This window comes from Gasterosteus aculeatus, chromosome Y, assembly GCF_964276395.1.
Source record: "Gasterosteus aculeatus chromosome Y, fGasAcu3.hap1.1, whole genome shotgun sequence".
In the NCBI taxonomy this organism is placed as follows: domain Eukaryota; kingdom Metazoa; phylum Chordata; class Actinopteri; order Perciformes; family Gasterosteidae; genus Gasterosteus; species Gasterosteus aculeatus.
This window is the reverse complement of record NC_135709.1, coordinates 9509402-9532830: the sequence shown is the minus strand read 5'-3', so window position 1 is coordinate 9532830 and position 23429 is coordinate 9509402. Positions and strand designations below refer to the sequence as shown.

The following is a 23429-nucleotide window of genomic DNA, read 5'->3' as shown; positions in this document are numbered from 1 at the left end:
CAAAGTGTTGATCGTCTACAAAAACAAAATAACTGATCTGTTGTCATGACTATATATAACTAGTGATACAGATTGTGCAAAAATGCAGTTGTGTTCATGGTTTAGTTAAATGAGAAGTCTCTTTTTAAATATTTCATTAAACTTCCCATTTAAATGGACAGAAGAGAAGTAACCAAGTCTCTAGTTACATGTCGGGCCTGTGCAAAGATACATTAGATGGGCGCGTCAGTGTGTTAAACCTCCTATCATGATATTATTAAAAGAGAGCCAGATTTTAGTGGCTTGAATACAGATTTTCGGACAAGAAGCTTTGATATCATGAAAGGCTGAATCCCCTCTCCTCCACCTCAACTCATTTATCATGATTAGAAATGCATGAAATATTGGATTAGTCCTTACATTTTCAACATCCTTAAGCCGACTGAAAAAAGGACTTTTAATATACAGTATGCTACATTACACTCCAAGATTTATTTTCAGAGTGACTTTTCAACCATTCTCTTGAATACAAATTTTAAAAAATTAATACGGATTAAATATTAAAAATATTCTTTTTTGCTTCCTTAATAGATACATATAGATGTTTATACAGTAGAGGAAGAAAAAGTCACTTCCACAAGCAAGAACTCCCTCTTGCACAAAGAGTAAAGTGCCGCAGCCAAGAATGCACTGCCTGCATCCAGGTGGCTCAATAGTGGAATTCAGGTATAACTGTCAGAACACGCTTGTTTGTTTGGGTGACTTCAGAAAACTTTAAAGAAGTTCTTTTCTCGTTCAAGAATCAAGCATATAGAGCTGCTGGCTGATGGAAATATATTGATTCAGGCATTTTGTAGGTGTGTTAATGGAAATAAAGAAAGAAGGAGGGGAGCAAAGAAAACCACATGTAAGAAGCAGCCTGGCAGAGCCGTGGGATCAAATCCATGCGGAGCGGAATAATGAGGAGAACATCCGCTTCTGTGGCCTGAGGAGGAAAAGCAGATTCGGTCGACGGGCATGCACAGCACCTTCAGGAATTACATTTTTTTTCAGGTCCGTCTACACTCTAATGCCGTTTCATGTTCAGTTACTTGTTGCTGTATTCATTCATCCTCTAAATACTGAAAATCTACAGCCCAAGTTCCTAGCAAAAGCAAATCCCTACGTCTAAATGTCCCCCAGATATGTTGTGATTAAATCTCACATATTTTAATGTATCAGTCAAATAAGCTAAAAAGTAGAACTCGGCACTATCGAAAGGTAACCAGAAAGTGAATGAAGGGGCTAAAAAGAGTTGTAACAGATAAAGCTGCATGGAGAGTCTAAAACTTCAAGCCTTTTTGTACAATTGAAACGTATGAGTTCTATAGGACTGCAAACTCCCTGTACAGGTGTCATTAACGGGACATCAGATGTAGAAACTGTTTTCATTAACTAGGTTGTAAACATGTTGACTATTGGGGACCTGCCAGTTTGGTTCTTCCACATGGGCTTCAGTTTTCAGCACCAGGGGTCACTAACTCGCTGTGAATAATTTGTTTGTTTACTTGTTTGGTTTAATGAAGACCACACAACACCACGTGACGGTTCTCCCTTATTCAACTGGGTCGGGTAGTTCTGATATGTGGCTTGTGGGGGCCTTTGTCCTGGATAAAATATCTACATGTCACTTCGAGAATTTATTAATTTGTGGTTCTACAAGGAACCCTGTCCAGAGAAACACAAGGGGGGGATTTCTCAGTAAAAAGATTCAAGTTGAAAGATACCACACCGATTTGTTTTAAAATTTTATCTTCAGCTGTGTTGGATTTTGTTAGTTAGTTTTACACTAAGGGACAAAATATATTGAGGGAATGGTTATTTTTGCCGGACTCAATCAGTATATATATGCCATGTGAGTATTGATTATACTTATACTTATAAATGTGTGCTATTTGGTAATCCTGTTTTAAAGAAGAACCTACATTTTTCTTAACATCAACAAATAGCATTTTTTATTATTCAATCCCACGAACACTTTTCTAATGGTGGAAAAAGTCATTTCTTTACCAAATATGTATTAATCCACAGATAAAAAAGTCCCCAAAAATGTTTTTTTCACTCACATTTGGGGAAGAAACAACAAAGAAAACAACAATGCCTTGCTGTTTAGGGGAAATTGTTATATTTCATTTTTCAAGAAAAGTATTTGTTCATGTTTAAACTTTGCTTTAACGCACTGATTTGGTCTCAAGTGTCAATCAAGGTGACACGAGAACCCTTCTGTTTTTCACCTTGCCTGGCACTGAGCTTAGTAAATTGTATTATCAGAGTGTTGCAAAACGGTCCACTTCAATAAAAAATTGAATCATCACAGAATCATTACCTTCCTTTTTGAAAACCGTCCACAGCGCAGATGGATCACTGCTCTTCACAGCCAGACGCTGGAAAAGCCTCGGCTTCCTGGTTCTGGAACATGTACTGTGAACATGTACATATTTAATACCCTTAACTCCTTATTGGCATAACACATAATAATACATTAAGTATGTATTGGCAAGAAAATACAGCAATATTTCACAACAAAAAGTTCAAAAAAGAAAACAGCCCTATAGGAGATATACGGTCCAAACCACATCCATGTGATAGGCCAGTTTGTGGACAGTACACATATAAAGTTTCACATTGATAGAGTACGGATAGACTACTAAAGGAGGCTTTTGTGAAAACCTCACGGCAGACAAAACAGGAGAGTCAAAAATGAGTTGTGTAATAAGTAAGGAATAATTATGCAGAGCCTTTGGTGAGACAACAAAGCAGTTAAGTAGCAAAGCTGCAATAAAATGGTTAAAGGGAGAAAGTCCTTTCACTCTGGAGTAGAAAACAATCTCTAAGGTCTGTCCATACAATTTCCACACTATATGACTTACTGATTTCAGGTTGGACTCAATCTCTGTGAAGTTCCACTCAGTCAGAGGAAGACTTAAACTGAAAGGCTGCAGAGAGAAAGTGAGTGAAAGAGAAACAGGAGTGAGCAGACGTTTAGTAGATCAGTATGTTATGGAATCAAGGCCATTGTGGTCTTTGAGAGGCAGAGACGGATACCACTTTAGACATGACGGAATGTATGTGCAGTTAAACAAGTTGTACGTTTGTTTGTGATTAGCGCAGGTCAACTGACATCCAGAACAGAACTGGTCCCAGCGTCCACAGTGCTCTGCTGATGGCTCCTGAGCAGCAGCTGCTGCAGCTCCTCCAGGCTCATGTCCACGTTCTCCACCGCATCGGAAACCTCCACTCTGAGCGCACAAACAAACACAGACACACAAAGTCGATTGGGCATCGCTTCTGTGTCCGTGCAAACATCTGTGTGTACCTCGACACCTTGCATACACATGTCTCAATGGAATCCGGTGTGAGCTCACCTGTCCAGGGCAGGTCTCTTACTTCTCCTCTCCACCATAGAGGCCAGGGAGCCCCTTCCCTCCAGAACAGACTGGACCATCGCGACGGGGAGCACAGGAGGTTCTGAGGAGCACACCTCACAGGAGGACGCCAACGCTACGGCATCTTCTCCCCCTGCATTGTCTCCTTTCCTTCCTCCTCGCACCCCTGGACTCACAGGCTCCTCTTTGATAAGCATCATGCACTTTTCCCTGTTGCCGCAGTAAAATGCTCTATCAGAACATATTGATAATGCTGTTTTACACAACATATTTCCCACAAGGGTTTTATGCCGGGTTCTGTATTTGTACAGGTTATAATGGGAAATAGGGATGCTACATTTCCTCGCTCACCTCGTCTCATCAGGCTGCATACTGGGCTGAGACATGTCAGTTACATCGGATATTATCGGTCCTCCTCTCAGCCCACTGGTAGAGCAAGAGGCAGTATCACTGGATGGCTGCGGAGCAAGAAGAGGAAATGTCTGCTGGTTTTCGTTTTCTTAACTATTTTTTGCGCTTTCTCAGTCTTTGGCCCACTGTGTTGTTCATTTAGAATTTCTACGTTGTTTGTAAAGTGACATTACAGATTTACAGACCTGTACTGCACTGCGAAACACTTACGCACATAGCTGGTCGACAAGAGCCAGAATCAATAAACATGGGTTTCACCATATGAAAACAAAACGGCGCAGAAATGTAATTCCATGACATCAAAACGGGCCATAACTACAAAATGAAGTTATATACCGAGGTAAACCGCAGTACCTGCATCCTGGTATTGTAAAGCGGTCCAGGAAGCAATCATTGTAGCCTGTAACATCTGGGCTATAAAACCCGCCATCAACACTTACTGCACTCTGAGAAAGAACTACAGCTGAAGCAAAAGCTACGACATAGAGAAGAGCCACTGTATGGTTACTGCTCTGTCTCTTTCTGTGGGGCAATATGTTTCCTATGTTTCATTTTTCTCTGCAACAAAAATAATAACAAGATGGCAGTGCACTAATAATTCATTGGGAGATTTATTTTTTATTCTAATGAATTTAAGAAAAAAGATAATTTAACAAAAAAAAAAAAATATATATATATATATATATGGTTGTTCACTGGACTTGCACTACTAAGAATGTAGTAGAAGAATAAGGTGCATAGCTTTCATATTTTCTCACCGACTGGATGTAGAAAAGCTCATGCATGGGCTCCGTCGGGTGACTATGGCTGAACTTGGAGCCCGGATCGCCGGGAGAACCATCGTCCAACATCAAGGGCCTGGAGGGAACATTTGTTTTCAATCAGTTACGAATCTTGACTCATAACACTCTGTGAGATTAGGGCATTGGTCACCAAACTAAGGCCCGGGGGCCGACTCAGGCCCACCACCCCCCTTTGACTGGCCCCCCAGCCCCTCTGCCCCCCACTACTTGAACCGGCCCAATGAGGCAATCCCCAAAAGTCGTCATGGCATAACGTTCAGTTCACTTCCGATTCACTCGCTGGTTGCGATGTTGCCTGAGGCGAAGTCGGTGCTGACAGTGTTGGGCAAGTTACTTCCAAAATGTAATTGTACTCACTTGCGGACCTTTTGTCCCTCTGTGCCGAAATGTTTCGCGGTGTTGGTGAATTCTTTTTTTTTTTTAAACTTCCGCGCAGGACTTCACTGTGAGCGGACTGTTTAGAGACGATGTGACCGGCATTTAACGTTAAAGTTAAAGAGCTGCAAGTTTAACTGAAAGAACGTAGTAATCTCTACTACACAATGAGGCCTGCTGGTGGTCATTTTGATCTGGGTCATACAATTCTATTTTATATAGCTGACCCGGCCCCCGGCCCCGCATCACAGTCAGGAACGATAAAGTGGACCCCAGAGAAAAAAGTTTGGTGACCCCTGGATTAGGGCATCATCATTAGAGTTCCAACCAATGGACATAAGCTGTTGCAAAGAAAGATTTATTAGGTAAATACCTTGGATCTGATAAAGTAGCTGAATGGTACACATGTTAGATTTTGTTTAGTGCATATCACAGCCTCACTTTACTCTTATTCATAATTACTAATGCTGAATGTCATTATCAAAACATTTAAGAAAGGCCATCAACTCTTTAGTGGTAATATTACACTTCAAGTGAAAGTAAAGAAATGTCAGCCACGTTGTATTTAGTTAAAGGAACTGTGTTTTACGCTTAAGGGGATTAATTGGCAGCAATTGTATACAATATTCTTAACTATTTTTAAACAGTGTTCTATCACCTAAAACTAAGAATCACAGCCAGTTGTAGTCTTGAGGAGATTTTCTTCCACGGAGTCAGCCGTCTTGAACTGCCATGTTTCTACAGCGGACACTGGCTTTGCATTATGTGTTATCTGACTACAGTGCTACATTGCTGGAGTATCGATAAGCCCTGACAACGCCAGGGCGTTAATGAGTTCCCTTTAACTTGTCGATGTCATTTATTATCACGCTGGATTTGGATCTGCTCTTTCCCTGTCAGGCGAAGCTCCTCCAGCTGTACAGACGCATGGAGTCACACAAGTGCCATTCAAATATTTATGAGTAAAAAGCTGCTACGTTATCAATGTGAACATGTAAACAAAAGTGTGACCGAATTGGCCACCGGTTTACGGAAGCACACCACACACGATTGGCCAAAAACATCACACAGGTATTCTTAAGATAACACGATTTATAAAACAAAGATGGTGATCATGGAAAACATTATACTTTCTCAACATCAACATAAGCATGTGGTTTGAGCCGCTTAAGCCTCCCACAGTCACTAACGTGGTTGTAGACTCTCTGAGAGTTTCATTTGAGTTCAGAGTCAGAGTGAACTCGAGGAACTCCCTCAGTTGTCCCTGTTAATGCAGTTCGTTTGAGCTGAGGTATCATATTTTTCCGTTGGTCTCGACCAACTACAGGTTTAGTTATTGTTTTTTTTAGATAGTTCATGTGTAGATGTGTAGATTAAAGCACGGGGCATTGTTCACTCTGATCCTGAAATACACGTTTCTAAAGCACTTTTGTTTTTCAGCGTGCCTTTCACTTCTCATGCCGGCCTTGTTCACACTCAGTAGCAACGCTGATCCAGCGCTTTACACACACAGGTGTGTGCGTGTGTGTGTGTGTGTGTGTGTGTGTGTCTGACTGATTCAGCAATTGTTACCATTCACAGCATTTGTTGAGTTAGATTGTCCAGTTTGTCAGCTGAGCCAGCCCTTCCCTATGCAGCACAGGCCCTGTTTGTCTCACGTCTCACTTTTGTTGATTTCTCCACTGTGTATGTCCATGTTTGTGTGTGTGCACGTACTCACGCATGCGTATACTCACAGCTTTCTCTTTAAGCCTACAGTGCTGGGTGTGTTGGACTGCATCTGGCTGAACAGAAACTGAATCAGCTGGCAATGAGAGAAAAAGCACAGCATGAATCAGCATCCTCACATAACCACCCCCCCCCCCCCCCCCCCACACACACACACACACAAAAACACACACACAAGCACACACATACACACACACATTAATTAACACATTAATTCCTGCTTGTCACTTACCCTCTTTCATCATGTCCAAAAATGTAATTTGACATTCACACATCACATATTTTGGATTCTATCTTACACAATAGTTTTCCTGAAATGTAACTTTAGTGTGTCTTATTCCTCTAATTGCAGAGTAGCTGTACCACAATAAAGAGTTGTTGTTAATGTGAGAGTATCCCCCTCAGGGCACACACACACACACAGAGACACACACGCATTTAGACTGACCTTGTTCATGACTTTCTGTTGCTGTGTGTGGTTCTGTCTCAGTGAGACCACCTCTCTCCACAGCACTTCATTCTGCCTGCAGACCCGAGGAGGAAGAGGAGGGGGGAGGAAGAGGAGGGAGCAATAAGACAAACTAAATCCGATTTAGCTTTTTTTCATTATTACTTGGTGAAACATATGAAGCAAACTCAAAGTTGTTTGTTCACTCAACTGACACTAAACCAGGAATTAGGTCTATACAATGGATACGCCCCTCCAACCAAAAACAGTTTGATGCCTCCAAATAGTTTGCTCTTAAAAATGCTGGCCTTGAGTTTATGTAAAAAAATAAATATAGATGTCGCTCTGGAACCTGCACTGGAAACCAAGAAGATCACTGAATTGATTTAGCGTTGTACACTTAAAAAAAACTGTTGGGCCCAAGTTGGACCTTTCTAGACATCTCAAAACTGATGCAGAGCAAGAGATGTGGTTGGCTCAATTTCACATACTCCATTCTATTTTTGATGGCACAAACATGGCACCTAGGTACATTACCTAACTCCCCAAACTGTTTGGTAAGAGATTCAGGTGTGTTTAGATTAATGAAATCAACATGTAATGTAAATTGCTGTGTTTTGACCCAGAAAAGAGTTATTGATGCATTGTTTACTGCATACAAAGGGAACACACATGACTTTTTGTGATGCGTGCGCACAGAACACTAACTATGGTAACTTTGGTGACTTTAAAGAAGGGCCACAATGTGCTGTGGCTGCTTTCTCCACTTTGATTGCTCACTCACTGTCTGCGGCTTGACTCTGGCCCCTTTTTTGTTTTTGAGGTGCTTGTTTTTGATAGATGTATGGAATTCATGTAGAACGCTGTGCGTGATATGCATGTGTGCTGAGGTGTGAATCAGCATTGCTGTTCTCTTAAAATAAAAGTGGTCACACAAACTTTATATTTGTATTTGTATCTCTGTCTTTTCTTTACTGTGTGTTGGTACCACATCACTCAGCTGCGTATTGCGCCCCCTGGTCACCCAGTTGGCTTCTCAAGAGAATTGACAGTCCCATGCTGGGACATTGGGAGGGGCAGGTCAATGTGTTTTTGGAAGTGCAGTCCATCCCTCTAAATGTAATGCAAAGTGAGTGAACTTTCAGAGTCAAGCCGCTCAATACGTTCTTTTTTAGAAAATTGAGAATAAGTTTAGTGCGGGCACTAAATACTGATGTCTGTGGTGTAATATTTTGAGAGAGCGTTCTCCAAACCAGATCCCTGGCCTTTGATCTGCTCATCCTTTCTAAGAATGTCTTTATTGATGTGCGCTGGTCAGCTGAACATTCTCTCCTCACGTTAGCAAACAATAACCATCACAAAGCAGCTCTACCTCACAATAGACACAATAGCCTCTAGAGAAAAAGTCAGTTCATCTACTGGATGATTTGTTCCAATTTAGCAAAAGGAATAAGAAACCGGTCAACTGCTCTTCCCCCTTTTCCCTCTGACATAGACATCGCTGTGTCACATTAGCCTGACCTGTGAACTTGAAATTTGAATAGAATATTAACCTGAATAATCACCTTAAAACTTGGTACAACATGCTAACTTCCAAACAAAATAGCAGTTATTTAATCAATACACAAAGTGAAATACAAATTTCACATGACATTTTTGGCCCTGGGACAGTTGCCTTCATTGCAATGGAAATGTCCTGTGGGTTATGGCACAGCCCCAAAATCTTTATACTCACTGTTTCATGTCCTGCATCTGACACTCCATGTTGTCTTGTTGTGTTCGGAGAAGCTGGACTTCATAGAGCAGTTTACTGAGGTCCTCCTGACGGACTTTGGTCTCCTCGCTTTTTACTATGGACACCTGAACACAAAGCACAGCCTGATTTGTTAAGTTGCTCAGATGCAGCACCTGCAGTGAGCAACTGAGAAAGTGAATGCAGCAGCGTGACTCCAGTTGGTCCATTTAATAGTCAACAACTATTGGGTGGGTTAACAACGTTTTTTTCAGACATCTGTTGTCCCCAGGTGAAGAAGCCCATGACTTCTCCACCATAAGTTTAAAAATGGTGGTTTTGAGTGCAATGCCATTGAATGGTAGAGGACAGACTGTAAGGATTTTGGTACATGTATGTCCCCCTTGCAACAAATTATAGTAACCTTGGTGATTCCCTACCTTTTCATCTACGTTTTCATCATTGGAGCAACATTTTTAAAAAACTAAAACTAATGTTTCCCTTCAACGTCACGCATCATTTCTGTTTATTGCAAATAAACTAATGTTAGCAAGCACAACTAATATGGCAAACTGTAAACATTAGTTACACTCCTAGCATCTTACAAGCTACCATCTCGGCATCAATAATATTTCCCATTCTACCTGCCTTTGCCAAACATCTATGTGTCTTATGTCGAAAATAAAGTCTTCCTATGTTATTAAGATGACAATCTACAAAATGTAAACATTTCAACGAAATCCAGTCCAGTTTGTACAAGCAGAGGCTAAATGTCTTTAGTGCTCTCATTAGAATAAGCTGTGACTTAAGAATGACAGGAAAGTAAAAACCGCAAACTCTTGCTCCAGAGATTTCATTTCACTTGCATACATCACCACTAAATCAGAACCAATGCGGCTTGCCGCAAGGGAGTGACAACTAAGAGCTTTTGACAGTGAGGTGTGACTACACAGGGTCAATGGCAAATATCTCATAGCTTCGTACGCTTTTATGTTTTCTGTCCAATATTTGACTTCTAGTACATAATGTATTTCTCGTATTAGTATCTTATTTTACTGTAGGTGTGTCCATACCTTCCTCTTGATGTGTTCCAACATGTGTTCGTGTCCCTGGAGGAAGTAAAGATGTTGAAACTCTGTGTCGTCTCTCTCGGGCTTCACCAGGCCGCTTTGCTCAATGTTGACCACCTTACGGAATCCATCTGCACACACACAAGGCAACACACAGAGTATCAGTGCCTGCCTTAAATTAGAAGAGACAAGACAAGGAGAGACGTGTAGGTTACTCACACATGTTGAGCTGTCGAACAAAGCTGGCCATATTGTTGTGTTTAAAGTACTTTGGAAGGACTTCCTTGGCAAAGCGTCCCTGGTCAAACACATGAAAACTGGTCCCAGACTGAAATAGAGAAAAGTCAGGGAAGCTCAATCTATAGTCAAAACAGACATGACAGAGCCTGGTCAAATATTTTTTACTATTTTCATTCTGATCATTGTTTTTACTTCACAATAATCAAATGACTTAACTTATCTGGTTACTGCTGGCAGTTGCTTAGTGTGACAAAAAGTGTAACTTAGATGCCAAAACCTCTCACTAAATGATGCATTTGGTTATCATAAATACTGGTTTAGAAAATCAGGCTCATCAGGCTCAACACTCATAAAATCCATACTAATACTGAGCATATAGATATTTAGGCATCTGGATATACAGACATGTTGAACTTTTTAATTATTATGTTTTTCTGCATGAAGTCATTATATATTATATTCATTAGAAGCCTAAATCAGCTTAGTCAGCCAATCAAACAAACAATCTCTCCCACTTTGTGTGATTAGTCATGGTCTCTCGCAACATTGCAATCTTTCTATGCAACTGTAGAATTGCTTTAATGTAAAAAAAAAGCTACAAAGTTAAAAACACTTACATTGAGGAAAAGCCAAACCATTGAGAAATTCAAGAAGTTTAAACATTTCTAATTTCTAAGACCTAGCTGTTACCATATATAAATTGTCATTTCTCTTCTAATAGACTGACAATGCAGCTGCTGATGGTGCACAGTCTAGCTACGCATGTCATGGGACTGGAGAGCTTCCTTCTGCGTGTTTGAGTCCCTAGCAAGAAGAAAAGAGAAGCTGTCCTCTTCCTGTTCAGTGAAGTACACACATCAATCCTGCAAAACTCACTTCCTGTACAACAAACCCACTTGGGGTTCATCTAGACAACGTTGTTAAATCTAACTATAGAAATTGTATAGTTTTAAAAGCATTGAATAACAAAGCACCTCTATTCCCTCCCCGAACTAGACATGTTGCTGCTCATCTGTGGGTTCAAGGTCAAATGTGCTTTTTTATGGTAAAATTCAAAAGTGAGATAATCACAATGTACTTTTAACATCAAAGAACACAAACTACTGAAAGAAACTCCTCACTTAACTGAAGGGAGAAAACCTAACAAAGCACCTTCATGGTATATAAACAGTGATGTACCATCCAAGTTGCTAAAATGGTTTTATTTAAAATAATTGTTTGGGACCATACTACTGAACATAAAGTAACTCACCTAGCTCCACAATAACAGTACAATTGAATGCATCTGTGACAATGACATGACAAAATGATGTGTCAGATTTCTATAGTTACTTCACTTTATATACATTTGGAAGTAAACAATATGGTGTAAAGTTAATTTGCCTGCATTTAATGACAATATTAAATAGCAAAAACTTTTTTGCATGCTAGTAGATAATTTAAATATGCTGCAATATTGTTGGGTAGCTGGTTACCGTAGAGAACAACAGAAATATATCTTCTCTGCACAAAGGTTCTATGGGAAAACATTAATAATGCAAAGGGGGCTACACTGCTTAGAGCTCAATTATGTGTATGCTTGACAAAGAAACATTGGTTCATGTTCACAGTCGCCCATGCTTTTTGTTTCTGTTTGGCGCTGTGCACCTGGAAGAGTTAAAGTTTGGAAGATGGAAATTTCCTCTGGGAAAACTCATATTTGTCTAGAAGGCAGCATGAGACCACCAAGCAGCCGCTGAGTCACGCCTTTTGTGACTTATGTTGATTTACATTATATTTTATTGCTATATTCAAATGGGAATATTATAAAATGGTTGATTACGAGGAGATGGTTTGTGAACAGAAATGAAATTCCTCACAGAGTAACTATGATGTGATGTGGTGTGCAGATGGACTCACAGCGCTCCAGCAGATGAGGAGGTTGGTATCTGGATCCTCCACTAGGGTCCACAGCTTGGTGAGAAAGGCTGGAACGTTGCTGGCGTAGCTGCCATCTACACCCACGGCACCTGGAGACTCCTGCATACTGTCCTGTCCACCACCGAGACGGCTAACAACAGGAAACCAAAGTGTGTGTTTGTAGAAAGAGTATGTGTGTGTACGCAGACACCCAAGCTAGTCCATGCTTGAGGAACTCCACTTCTGATGATCCATTACTGATAATCCCAAGTTTGTCTCAGTCTCTTTGATTCCATTTCATTTGGTCAAACCGTCTCTTTAGCTGTCCTTGTCAACACAAACTCACCTTGTCTTTTTGTTTTCAATTTCTCTTTTACTGTTCAATATGTTCTCATTTAATCCTGCCGCTCTCTTTCTCGGTTCTCCCTGGCACCCCAGTCATCTGACATAAGGTCATCATGGAAGGTCCATGTCAGCACACACACATACACAAACCATTCATGCCCCCCATAGTTACCCCCGGGCCTCCCGCTGACAACCAAGAGACCACCTAGCAAAACAATACAGCATCCACACAAAAGCTCCAAAAATACACCACTGTCCAATCATCAGAAGGCTACTGAATAGTGTAGGATTCAGAGCACCTTTATACCAGAATGCCTCCCTTATCATTTCTGTCATTCATTCACAATGTCTTCGCCTTGTTGTGAACTCAATATATCCTACTGTGAGGCTTGTGCAGCAGAGCAAATGTACCAGCCCACTTTAGGTGTTATTTTGCCCGTCGATGAGGGGTAGTTTAATCAGGGCCTAAGCCCTATTGTGTTTCCAAAACTCTTGAATTTTGGCATGCGTATCATGTGCGCCTTAAGTGCAAAAAATGTATATCTATATATTTTTGGGGGTTGTGCATATGGGTATGAAAAAATGTCTCTCTAATGCCCCCTGGAAGTGCTCCCTCTGAGGAGATTTTTGCCTAGTTTCACCAATTAACTACAAAAAAAGTCAATCATGGTATACAAATGCACCCAACTAGATATTCCGCCATTTTGAATTTTGTAAAAAAAAAAACTTTTTGCGAATTCCTCCCAGATGCTGGATCCAATTCTCATGCAAGTTTTAGGGAATCACTATTGGCTCAATGCCATCTTCACAGTTAAAGATGTTGTTGGGATATGTTCATTATGTCCTCAGTTGTGATGATGGTGTAGTACAGTGCTAATCTGTGTTGTGCATGAGCCACAAGGGGGCACTCATTTGCATTGCTGTTTTGTTTGTCCCAAATGTTTTGCCGTTTTTTATAAGAAGTAATGAAGGCTGTCTGACCGTGAGACTGATGTGTCAGCGGCAGCTCGTAAAATAAATATGCCGAAGACGGCTAAAGATGGCTCATCTGAATCGTCCGCTCTTTTCCTCCGAATGCAACGTTAGCTGCAAGAATGCGAGTAACCCAACTCAACAGATGTAGTTACTTCATATGATGTCAATGCTTCCAAAGAGCATTTTGGCTTGATAGCGTCCCCTACACATATTCATAAAGCAGCCCCAGCAACTGCTCCGATCCAGGTGTGCAGATTTCTCCTCCATAGCAAAGTAGGCTTGAAAATAATGAATCAAGTTGATCAAATGTCCCACTGTGACCGACATGACGGGACGTCTGTCCACATCCTCACTGCTGAGAAGTGATCCACTTGATAAAAGCTGAGGTCTGTGCAGTCACTTGATCACAGCTCTGCACTCTTCAGGAAGCCACCCACGTTGTAGTTCAGGTTTATATTCTGTTGACTTGCAGTGTGTCACCTCTCCTGCTACCCACCGGTTCAAATGTCCTTGTACACAAGTTAATTTTCCAAAATCTAAGCGGCAGATTAACTTATTCATTGATGTAAATAGTCATCTTTAAAAATCTACTTTTATTTCTTCTAATTTTACAATTATAACATGTCGCCATGGACATAATGCTTGGACACAATGTTCATGATTTAACCATACCAGTTCAACAGTGTTATTTTGTGTACAATAAATATTTGAAATGGGAATGAAAAGTCTGCTAGTCGTAGTAATACAACAGGCATCATTTTTATTAAATAAAATACTATAATATTTAAGCAGTTTTAAAATAAATCAATGTTAACTTTTCAGCCTTTTCTTTGTTAACATTATTGACATAATTAGGGAAAACTCCCATAATATTATATTTGGCCCCACTGCCTTTATTAGCCCCCCAACGTAGGCCTAATGAATGAGGAATCAATACTGAATCAGGAATGGAGTTTGGATTAAATCTTGACCGTATTTCAAAATAAAATATTAAATCGTCCCAAAAATAAGCTTGTTATCCAGCTCTGCTGCATCCTCAGGCAACACAAACTTGAACGTCCTCAGCAGAGCCATATGAGCCAGAGCTTCTCCGAGACACATACGAGAGCATGCAGGTTAAAACACCCACATATTGTCTGCAATCTAACATTTGCTGATGTTTATGAATGTGATAATGGGTTCATCTGCTGTAGTGTGCATGGGGTTTTGCAATTTTCATTTCACACTGCAGTGTATTTGCCAAACTGTTGTGCTACATTTAGTGTTAAAATATGCACTGTTACAGCTTTTCTTTTTTGCAAGACTTGTGACATAACAAAAATATGTGGAAAAGGCTTTCAGGCAGATGAACGTTGCGGAATGCTTATATTTAGGATAGATGCGGGATGACACGCAGCAAAAGGCCGGCCCTGAACTCAGGCCACGCAGTAAATACTCTGCGTTTTAATGGAACACACTCATAGTGTCCTTGTTACGCCCAACAGAACTAAAACCTGATCCCCTGGTTTCCAGTCACGGCTAACTGCTTTCCGGTCATATTGGAGTTTCATTCTTTGTTGAGAGTTAGACATGGTCTCTTGGGCTACTGCACATGCGTCATGCAATCTTTCCCGCATCTGGCTCACATCGACCAACACTGCGGCCTGAGCCAACGTTGCCACCTTTTGTTCACACAAATGAACCACCTGACGCTCAGGTAGAGTGTTTTTAAAATCTTCCAACAAAATTAACTCTCGGATACCAGCAAAATCTGTAACTTTGCTGGCTGAACACCAGTGATCAAACAAAGACTCTTTGTCTCTGGCTTGATTCAAAGCCTTTTTGTGGTTCCTAAATCTCTGCCTATATGCCTCGGCAACCAGTTCATACGCGCGAAGAACGGTAGCTTTTACAACGTTGTATTCGAAACTATCTTCCAGGGAGAGAGCAGCAACAACTTCTTGGGTCTTCCCGGACAGTTTACACTTTAAGAGAAGTGACCAAACCTCGAGTGGCCAGTGCAGCGCAGCTGCCACACGCTCAAAAGCAGAAAAATAACAATCAACTTCTGATTCCCTAAATGGCGGTACTAAAGCAATATGCTTACTCACATCAAAGTGAGCCTGAGGCGGAGCAGAAGACGGACTCACACGGGAGCCAGCCTCTAGCTCCAGTTGTCGAATTCTAATTTCCTTATCTATTTCCAATTTCCGAATTTCTAACTCGAACTCTCTTTGTCGAATATTCTCTTTTTCCCTTAGCTCCATCTCCAACCTGGCCAGGCTCATTTTGAGCTTAGCAGCACCATTAGAATGACCTGAAGGAGGAGACAAAGGGTCAAACCGGGGCAACGTAACAGGAGTACGAGCAACCTCTTCCTCTACACCATCCTCTGTTTTTACATCAGAGGATCCATCAGACTCCTCTCCTGAGGCACCCCTCTCATCCTCTTTTCAAGTATTTTTTTATTTCACCTATAATACGGTATTGGGGGAAAAGGGGCTGAGCGGAACCAAAGCAAAGAAATCAACCAATGAAAATGACCCCTAACCTATCTAGTCCAAACACAATCTGCTAAACTCTCTGATAAATACAGGGGGTGGTCCGCCCAGGTCTTACCTAGTGTATATAGACAGAGGTTTATCTACGGGTAGTATGTAAACCCCAGGGTCTCTTACCTACACACTCCCATTGTGCGGTCCCCTTTTCCCTGGGACAACTGAAGAAACCAAAAAATGAATAGTACAAACAACGTGATAACCACAGACAGAATAACAACAATAACTTAACCGTCACCAGTTCAAATGACCCAAATACATATGTAAACAAAACACAAGAACTGTCACTTGAACCCAGCTCCGCTCAAAACAATAGTTCCTTCAAAAAGTTATTTTTCGCAACAGTCCTTCCGCTCTCTCCACCAGCTCTGCCTCCCCAGTCTCTCCCTCCCGACCTCCTTTTAAGTCATGGCATCCTGCAGTTGATTGGCTGTGGGTGAGGGTGATTAGTGGCTGCAGGTGGGAGCGGGCAGTGGAGATTACTGCATGGTGGGTGTGTCAGAACCCCTGTGGGAACACAAATCAAAACACACACACACACCCCCTCCCCCAAGCAGGCCGAGGCACGTAACAGTCCTGCATAGAAACTACGTGCCTGTTGCAACACTTTTTTAAAGCTGTATATGATGCTTAAGTTGAGTGACATATTGAACAGGAATGTTTTTTTAATGCCAACAAAATGACATTATAGAAGTTTTAAAGGCTTTTTGTTTAGTTCACATACATAAAACTCCCCTGTTGGACACCAACTCCAGTGGCTTTGAATAATGCTTTTCAAGAACAACAGCTGTAATTGGATACAATTGAAAGATGAACTGTTAAGGTTTCGGAAGGCTCTCGAGGGAGGACTCAATCCTTTGTTCTCGTCCCGGCCGGAAACGAGGACACGAATGAGTCAATTCGTTTAAATTCAAAAATCAAAAGTTATTTAATAACTGAACAACGTAATAGGGATTACAATTACAAAGTGAAATACTAAGCGAACAGTGGAATATTTCGCGAAATAGAGAATCCTCTGAGCAAGTCTAAAATGACTTATCAACGCGGCTGCAGGAGAAATTCTAACAGTCTTTCCCCCGCCATGGTCCTTTGAAAACTCTTGAGGTGTGTCTTCTTTGGTGCATTTGAATGTCATTGGCCTCTTCTCCAAAGGGTCTCCTCCTCCATTGTCCCTTCCACGTCGAGGTGTGAATCTGCAGCTGTAACCTGAAACCTCTCTGTCCTAGCTGTCCCTCACATTCCAATGCACTCAATGTAGATACAGTGGCTTTATGCCTCAATGAGTGAATTTAACAAAGCATACATCGTTTAAGTCTTCATCTTATAACTAGTACACTTTAATTACAACAACCCATCATTAATGATCACCGTTCATCACACTTCATCTTAAGATCTAAGACAGTTCACGTGGTCCAATTCTCAAGACATTTGCCTCAGTCGGCTGCCTTACATGAAGTTGTTCATTTATTACCTGACAGGAGAAAAAACTCCCAAAAAACCCTCTTTGGGGATAAAATTGGGAGAAATCCATAAAGAACGGCAATTGGCATCCGTCCCCAGGTTTTAACATCACATCGTGACAGAATGTTAATGTGTACAGTGTTTATATGATTTAAATGACTATGAATTGTGTTTGATTGAAATTGCATTCACTTCATCTAACATGTTAATGTAATAACTAATATCTAACATCACACAAACTATAATTCTAACACTAAACATTATTACACGTACTATAATTTCCTGACTAGGGGTGCACTTCTGGCTTAAATCCCTAACAATACAGCACGGACAAAGAAGGACACAGTTTACAGAACCAAAGATTCAGTGAAATGTTTTGATGTTCATATCATTTTTCCAGCTGCTTGAAGGGTCAAGTTATACTTTACATCTTTAACTGTTTGACTCATGCAGTAGAAATTTAAAAAGATGCTGCTTACATTTCATCATCAACAATCTTACAATGTCATGAATAACATATCAAGTGCTTGTCAACTAAGTTCTGCTGATAAAACCTGTCGATGACAAAGATACATCTTCCATTGCTACCACAAGGTGGTACCATAATACAGACAATTAAACTGAACCTGTTTGTAAGTCATTTGTTAGTAGTTATTTCTCTGAAGAACTGCATTTTCATATTCTCTGTCGTATTAGATTAGTGTATGGTAATCTGAATTTTCTTAAAAAGCATAATCTCCCTTTCTAACTTTCATTTTCACAGCATCATTAATTAACCCACTGGGGTTTGCACTGTATGAGTAAGCGCATGCCTTAAGGCTGGCACCCGCTGCATCGACGCACTCGTTTCAGTTCATGGTTCTAAAAGTCTTGCGTGTGTTGCAGAGCAATTCACCCCAGAACAATAGCTGGAGTAATGTTTTTTTGAAGACGACCTAGAGAGTCACGTCTTTGTGTGTGGAAGTTGTTGGTTTGTTTATTTATTTATCATAGACTTTATTGCCCCGTGCATCGCCACTGCTGCTTTTCATCGCGGAAACATTTGTCCCGTATTTTCCTCCACAACTTTGTTCCCCTCAACCGGAAAACCAACGTTTGCAGAGATCTCCCTTCATGAATCAGAAGCCATCCGCACGTCCTTATAGTCCGCCAATGATGGCTTGTATAAGTGGTTCCTCTCTTCCGACAAAAGCTCTTCAATCTGATCCGTTCTCTCGTAAACATTCTTAATTTTAATTGTTCTATGAAAAAGGAAATGTGAGAAATAGACTGGATTCGAATCGTCAAGAAGTTACATACTAATGTCTATTCCTAACCACTATTCCTTGACCACTGTGGAAAACGTTATGGGGCCAAGAAAGATGATTAGGAGAATTCATGTTAGGAAAAGGCAACAGCTGCATTTAGGGAATCCGACTCCACTTCGCTAATCCGCAGTGTAACTGGTTTATGCTAACGGTTAGTCACATGATCTTTCTACGTTTCTCTGTCATGATTGTTAATTCTCGTAAAGGGCGAATGATACATCAATATTTAAAAATTGCCGTCGTGTGGACAGAATTCTCTCCCTACCTTTCGTTAAGGATGGTCTAGTGGATACTATGCTAAAGAAGCTAAGTGGAGAAGTGTTTCGCTTACAGTAAGGGTTCCTTCCTTACCAAATTTGACAATTCAAATCCAGCCATTCTCTGAGATTGCTACACCCGCTTCCACTTTTTGGTCCCATCGTCACTGCAGGCAGCAGCACTCGCTCGAATAATTAATTGTTTTTTCTATTTTTCTGAGATTTAAATGATCAAAGGGATCTAAATATTTTGTATTGCTAAGATAAACCATTCTAATACAACCATATACTATAATGGCGATTGGGCACAAGTGGGTCATAAGCAATTTAAACTCAAAATACTACCTTTAAAAGAAAATTGCTACACATGCCACTTAGTAGTCTTTACCTGTTCCACAGCAAAAAAATAGACATGCTGGACAAAATGATTTATTAATATCCCAGTTTTGTCTTGATTCTTGGGTTAGGGTATAAAAGCACAATTATAAAGCTAGTGTTATGTATGGGGCATTTTACCGAATTGGTTCAAAGTCAGGTTGGAAATATTTTAAAATGTTGTATGTGTCATGGGCGGCCCAGCGGGAACGGGAGAGCGCTGCGACCCAGCGCGGAAAGCGGTGCGCTGCAGCCCAACGTGGAGGGAGTAGGTGGCCTGGAGCTTGGCCGCGAGGTCCATCACTCGATCCCAGTGAGCTCGGTCTCCGATTGACCACGAGAAGGCCTCCTCCTCTGGAGGCGGCGTGGTGGGCGGCGGATGGCGAATGCAGCGACCCGAGCGCCTTCTGGGGATCTGGGAGATTCGGCGGAGAAGCCCAGGAAGCCAGCAGGGAATCCAGGGAGAGCATTCCCACCATTACGAGCAGCAAGCTGCATGCTGCGTGGCCCTCCGAAACCAGACGGGTTCCCGGAACTGGTCCCGGGGAAAAAAACTCTGCGGAGTCCTATTTTGGTCGCGTCATTCTGTCAGGGGGTGCGTGGGAGGCAGGACTCAAATGCAGAGTTCGAACACAAAAAGACTTTAATAGTCCAAAAGGCAACAAAACAAAAGGCCAAGGGGCAAAAACGCATACAAGTACCAGGGGGGAAAAGGCAGGCAGGAACCAGAGACATCCAGGACGATAGACGATGACGCGGCCAGTGACCGGAGACACACACAGCTTAAATACACTAGGGAGGTGCAGGTGATTGGACAGGTGGAAACAATCAGACAATCACAGACGATGACAGTACAAGGCAGGAAGTGAAGTTACCCAGGGAGACAAGCAGAAAACTACAAAATAAGACAGGAAATAAAACTACACCGTGACAGTATGTTTTATTCCAAAAACGTATTAAACGTATATATATTGTACCATAAGTTTGATGAACCATCAATTGTTATATTGTATTTTCAGACTGTATTGGAATATTTTTCCTCTTTCAAAAATTGTCACTACTGAAACATAGTAATAAACTATAGTAAAAAGATATTATCGTAAACGTGTTAAGGTTGTGTTTCCTTCCATTCCGTGAAGATTACTATTACAAATTATTTTTGAAGTTTTACAAAATTTCTAATTTCAATTTATACAATTCTTCAGAATCTCAATCCAATATTTGTTTGTATAAAGCATAATACTGATTATTGTCATGAACTAGACCTGTGTGGCTCTCCCTGATGGCCACCGGTATTAACTTTCTGGACTCCATTTCTCATGTACACCGTACAGAGACCAATCACAGGCACAGGTGTTTACCTTTACCTGCTCTACTTAAACAGCATTCACACTCACACTCATACTCATACTCATTGCAAAGTCTTATTTTACCCCGGCCGTCAGTTCTAAGCGTTTGCCCTGCTATTCTGTGACCCTTCCGTGTATGGTCTTGGATTGTTAGACTACGTTTGATTCTCTGCCGCCTGCCTTTTTGATCTCGCTCTCGGGAGCTTCGACTGCTTTTATGCCTGCCCTGACTCTTGCCCAATAAGTCTGCAAATGGATCACATGCTTCCGACCCCTCATTACAATTATATTGATTACAGAGTTCATGATTGATAAAAGTGAACATAGATCAAACCAATCAGTATGATACCATATTAATTGATAATTCAATATACTTTATTTTTTACAAAACATCCAGTGTTTCGGTAGTGACAGCACTAGACAAGACTGCATAATATTTCCTCAACCTTATTACTTAATCTCAACTCATAACATACCTTCGGTTGGGAATATTACAAACAAAAATGTTTTGTGGTCAATAGATTTTTTTTTTTGAAAACATAACTGTTCATCCAGAAACATTGAAACTACTGTGATCGTCTCTCTTTGTCCAGCCTTATTTCTTAGCCACTGGTACCACCATGTGATTTCTGTTCCTGATGTACCAGTACTTGCGGTGTGTGTGAGAAACGTTCTTTCATGAGAGACTTTCCCTGTACATGCAAGCTTTAGCATGAGTGTCACAGCACAACTCCGCTGCGACTTTGCTCAAACTCGGTGAGTTAATAATGTCGAGGTGCTTGAACCTGTCTGCTTCCATTTGGGCATTGTAATGCAGTTTGCAGGAACATGTCTCCCTGTTGTTGATGTTTGGGGCAACAATGCAAAAAGGTTCTGTCCTACAGAAAAGCGAATAGGGCCGCTTGAGATGAGGCCTCTCCAGCAATAACTTCTGATTCAGCATCGTGTCAGAGAGAAACCGCTTTTGTTTCTTCTTTTTGAATCTTGAATCGTAATGAAACTTTTGTCATCTCGACTTAAGAACATTTTGACTATGTCCATGGTCTTTTTATTACCAGTTCTCTGATAAATGAACCTTGGCTGTGGCTTACAGTCTTGTTGTAGACTTTGTGAGAGATACCTACTGTTTTTCTGAGCAACTTCACAAGTTTGTATTGTGTGTACATATATAAGCCACACCGGTCTATAGCCGCAGAAAAAAGACTGCTGACGCAGAGTCGTCCGTGCCACCAAAGTATATGACTTGAATACAGCTGCAGATCAACCTGTAATCATATGTGAAAGCATTTCATGGAATGAAAAAATCCATCAAAATAAATGACAAAATACAATGTTTTATTAGCATCTGACTACAAGACTCTATCTGCATGATAGCATAATCCTTCCAAAACTATTTCAAATAATTGCAAATAAATGAATGAAAATACATTCATGGTCACAACACTGCGTAAAATATTTTGTTCGCATTTATGCACACAAAAATATTGGTGATGTTTAGGGTATCCTCATTGTTTGGCTTACAATTCTTCAAGGTTTGGAGAGATTTGTTGTAATGATTACAGTTCTAAACACATTTGGGTGTTCATTTAATACACAAGTATAGAGTAAGTATATGTTGTGCCTAACATGTTTGACTAGTCCACTATATAGTAGATTTGCCAACTGACCCCTGTTTGGCATTATTCTCTATTGCATTGTAATAGTCATAGGCAAGGCAAGGCAAGGCAATTTTATTTGTATAGCACTTTTCATACACAAGGCAGACTCAAATTGCTTCACATTATAACATTTCATACAATGAAGTGAAATAAAATGCAGGAATTAAAAGACAATTAAAAACAGAAAATAAAATTATAAATTAAAATCTTATTTAAATTGTTTAATTAAAGGCAGAGGTTAAAAGTGCAATGTAGGTAAAATTTAGCAGAAGGCGAAGCTGAACATAAAAGTTTTCAGTCTTGTTTTAAACGTGGTCAGAGTTGGGGCAAGTCTTAAATCTTCAGGAAGTTTATTCCAGCTGTTTGTTGCGTAGTAACTAAATGATGCTTTCCCATGATTTGTATTTACTCTGGGAATCACTAACATATTGGTGTCAGAAGATCTTAGTGATCTTGAAGGCTTATGTAGTGGAAGCATATCAGTGATATACTTTGGCCCTAAACCATGTAGTGATTTATATGTGAGCAGTAGGATTTTGAAATTAATTCTCTGACATACTGGGAGCCAATGTAAGGATTTAAGAATTGGTGTAATGTGCTCACATTTTTTGGTCTTTGTTAGAACTCTAGCAGCAGCGTTCTGAACAACCTGGAGCTGCCTGACAGTTTTTTTTGGAAGACTTTCAAGGAGACCATTACAATAGTCTAGCCTACTAGTTATAAAGGCATGTACAAGTGTTTCTAAGTCTTGAGCTGACATGAGCCCTCTAAGTCGTGCTACATTTTTGAGGTGGTAGTAGGCCGATTTTGTTACTGATTTGATGTGACTCTCCAAGTGTAAATCTGAATCCATAATAACCCCCAGATTTCTGGCTTTATTTGATGTTTTCAGGGACAGAGAGTGAAGGTGTTGGGTTACTTTAAACCTTTCTTTTTTAGCACCAAATACAATGATCCCAGTTTTGTCTTCATTTAGTTGTAGGAAATTTTGACACATCCAGTCTTTGATTTGCTCAATGCACTGGCACAGAAGATCTATGGGGCGATAGTCGTTT

General features: G+C 40.7%; 1 protein-coding gene across 1 annotated transcript; it reads right to left on the bottom strand.

Annotated features, from left to right (window-relative positions):
• Nucleotides 1–3108: 3108 nt before the first annotated feature.
• On the bottom strand, nt 3109–12646 carry LOC120812689 (heat shock factor protein 4-like). The gene is made up of 11 exons (XM_078097975.1): nt 12457–12646; nt 12111–12261; nt 10191–10299; nt 9975–10102; nt 8905–9029; nt 7170–7245; nt 6730–6797; nt 4574–4673; nt 3756–3862; nt 3384–3614; nt 3109–3257 (listed from the first exon to the last, which is right to left on the bottom strand). The coding sequence occupies exons 2-11, from the start codon at nt 12234–12236 to the stop codon at nt 3131–3133; spliced, it is 1197 nt and encodes a 398-aa protein (XP_077954101.1). The 5' UTR covers nt 12237–12261; nt 12457–12646; the 3' UTR covers nt 3109–3130.
• Between the last annotated feature and the right edge of the window lie 10783 nt (nt 12647–23429).

What these genes read in the sequence shown, in the direction of transcription:
- LOC120812689 (XM_078097975.1), bottom strand. Translation starts at nt 12,236, where the DNA reads ATGCAGGAGTCTCCAGGTGCCGTGGGTGTAGATGGCAGCTACGCCAGC. An exon ending in AACAGAAAGTCATGAACAAG is followed by an intron (nt 6,798 to 7,169) that starts GTCAGTCTAAAT and finishes TCTCATTGCCAG; the next exon opens with CTGATTCAGTTTCTGTTCAG. An exon ending in AGCTTTTCTACATCCAGTCG is followed by an intron (nt 3,863 to 4,573) that starts GTGAGAAAATAT and finishes CTTGCTCCGCAG; the next exon opens with CCATCCAGTGATACTGCCTC.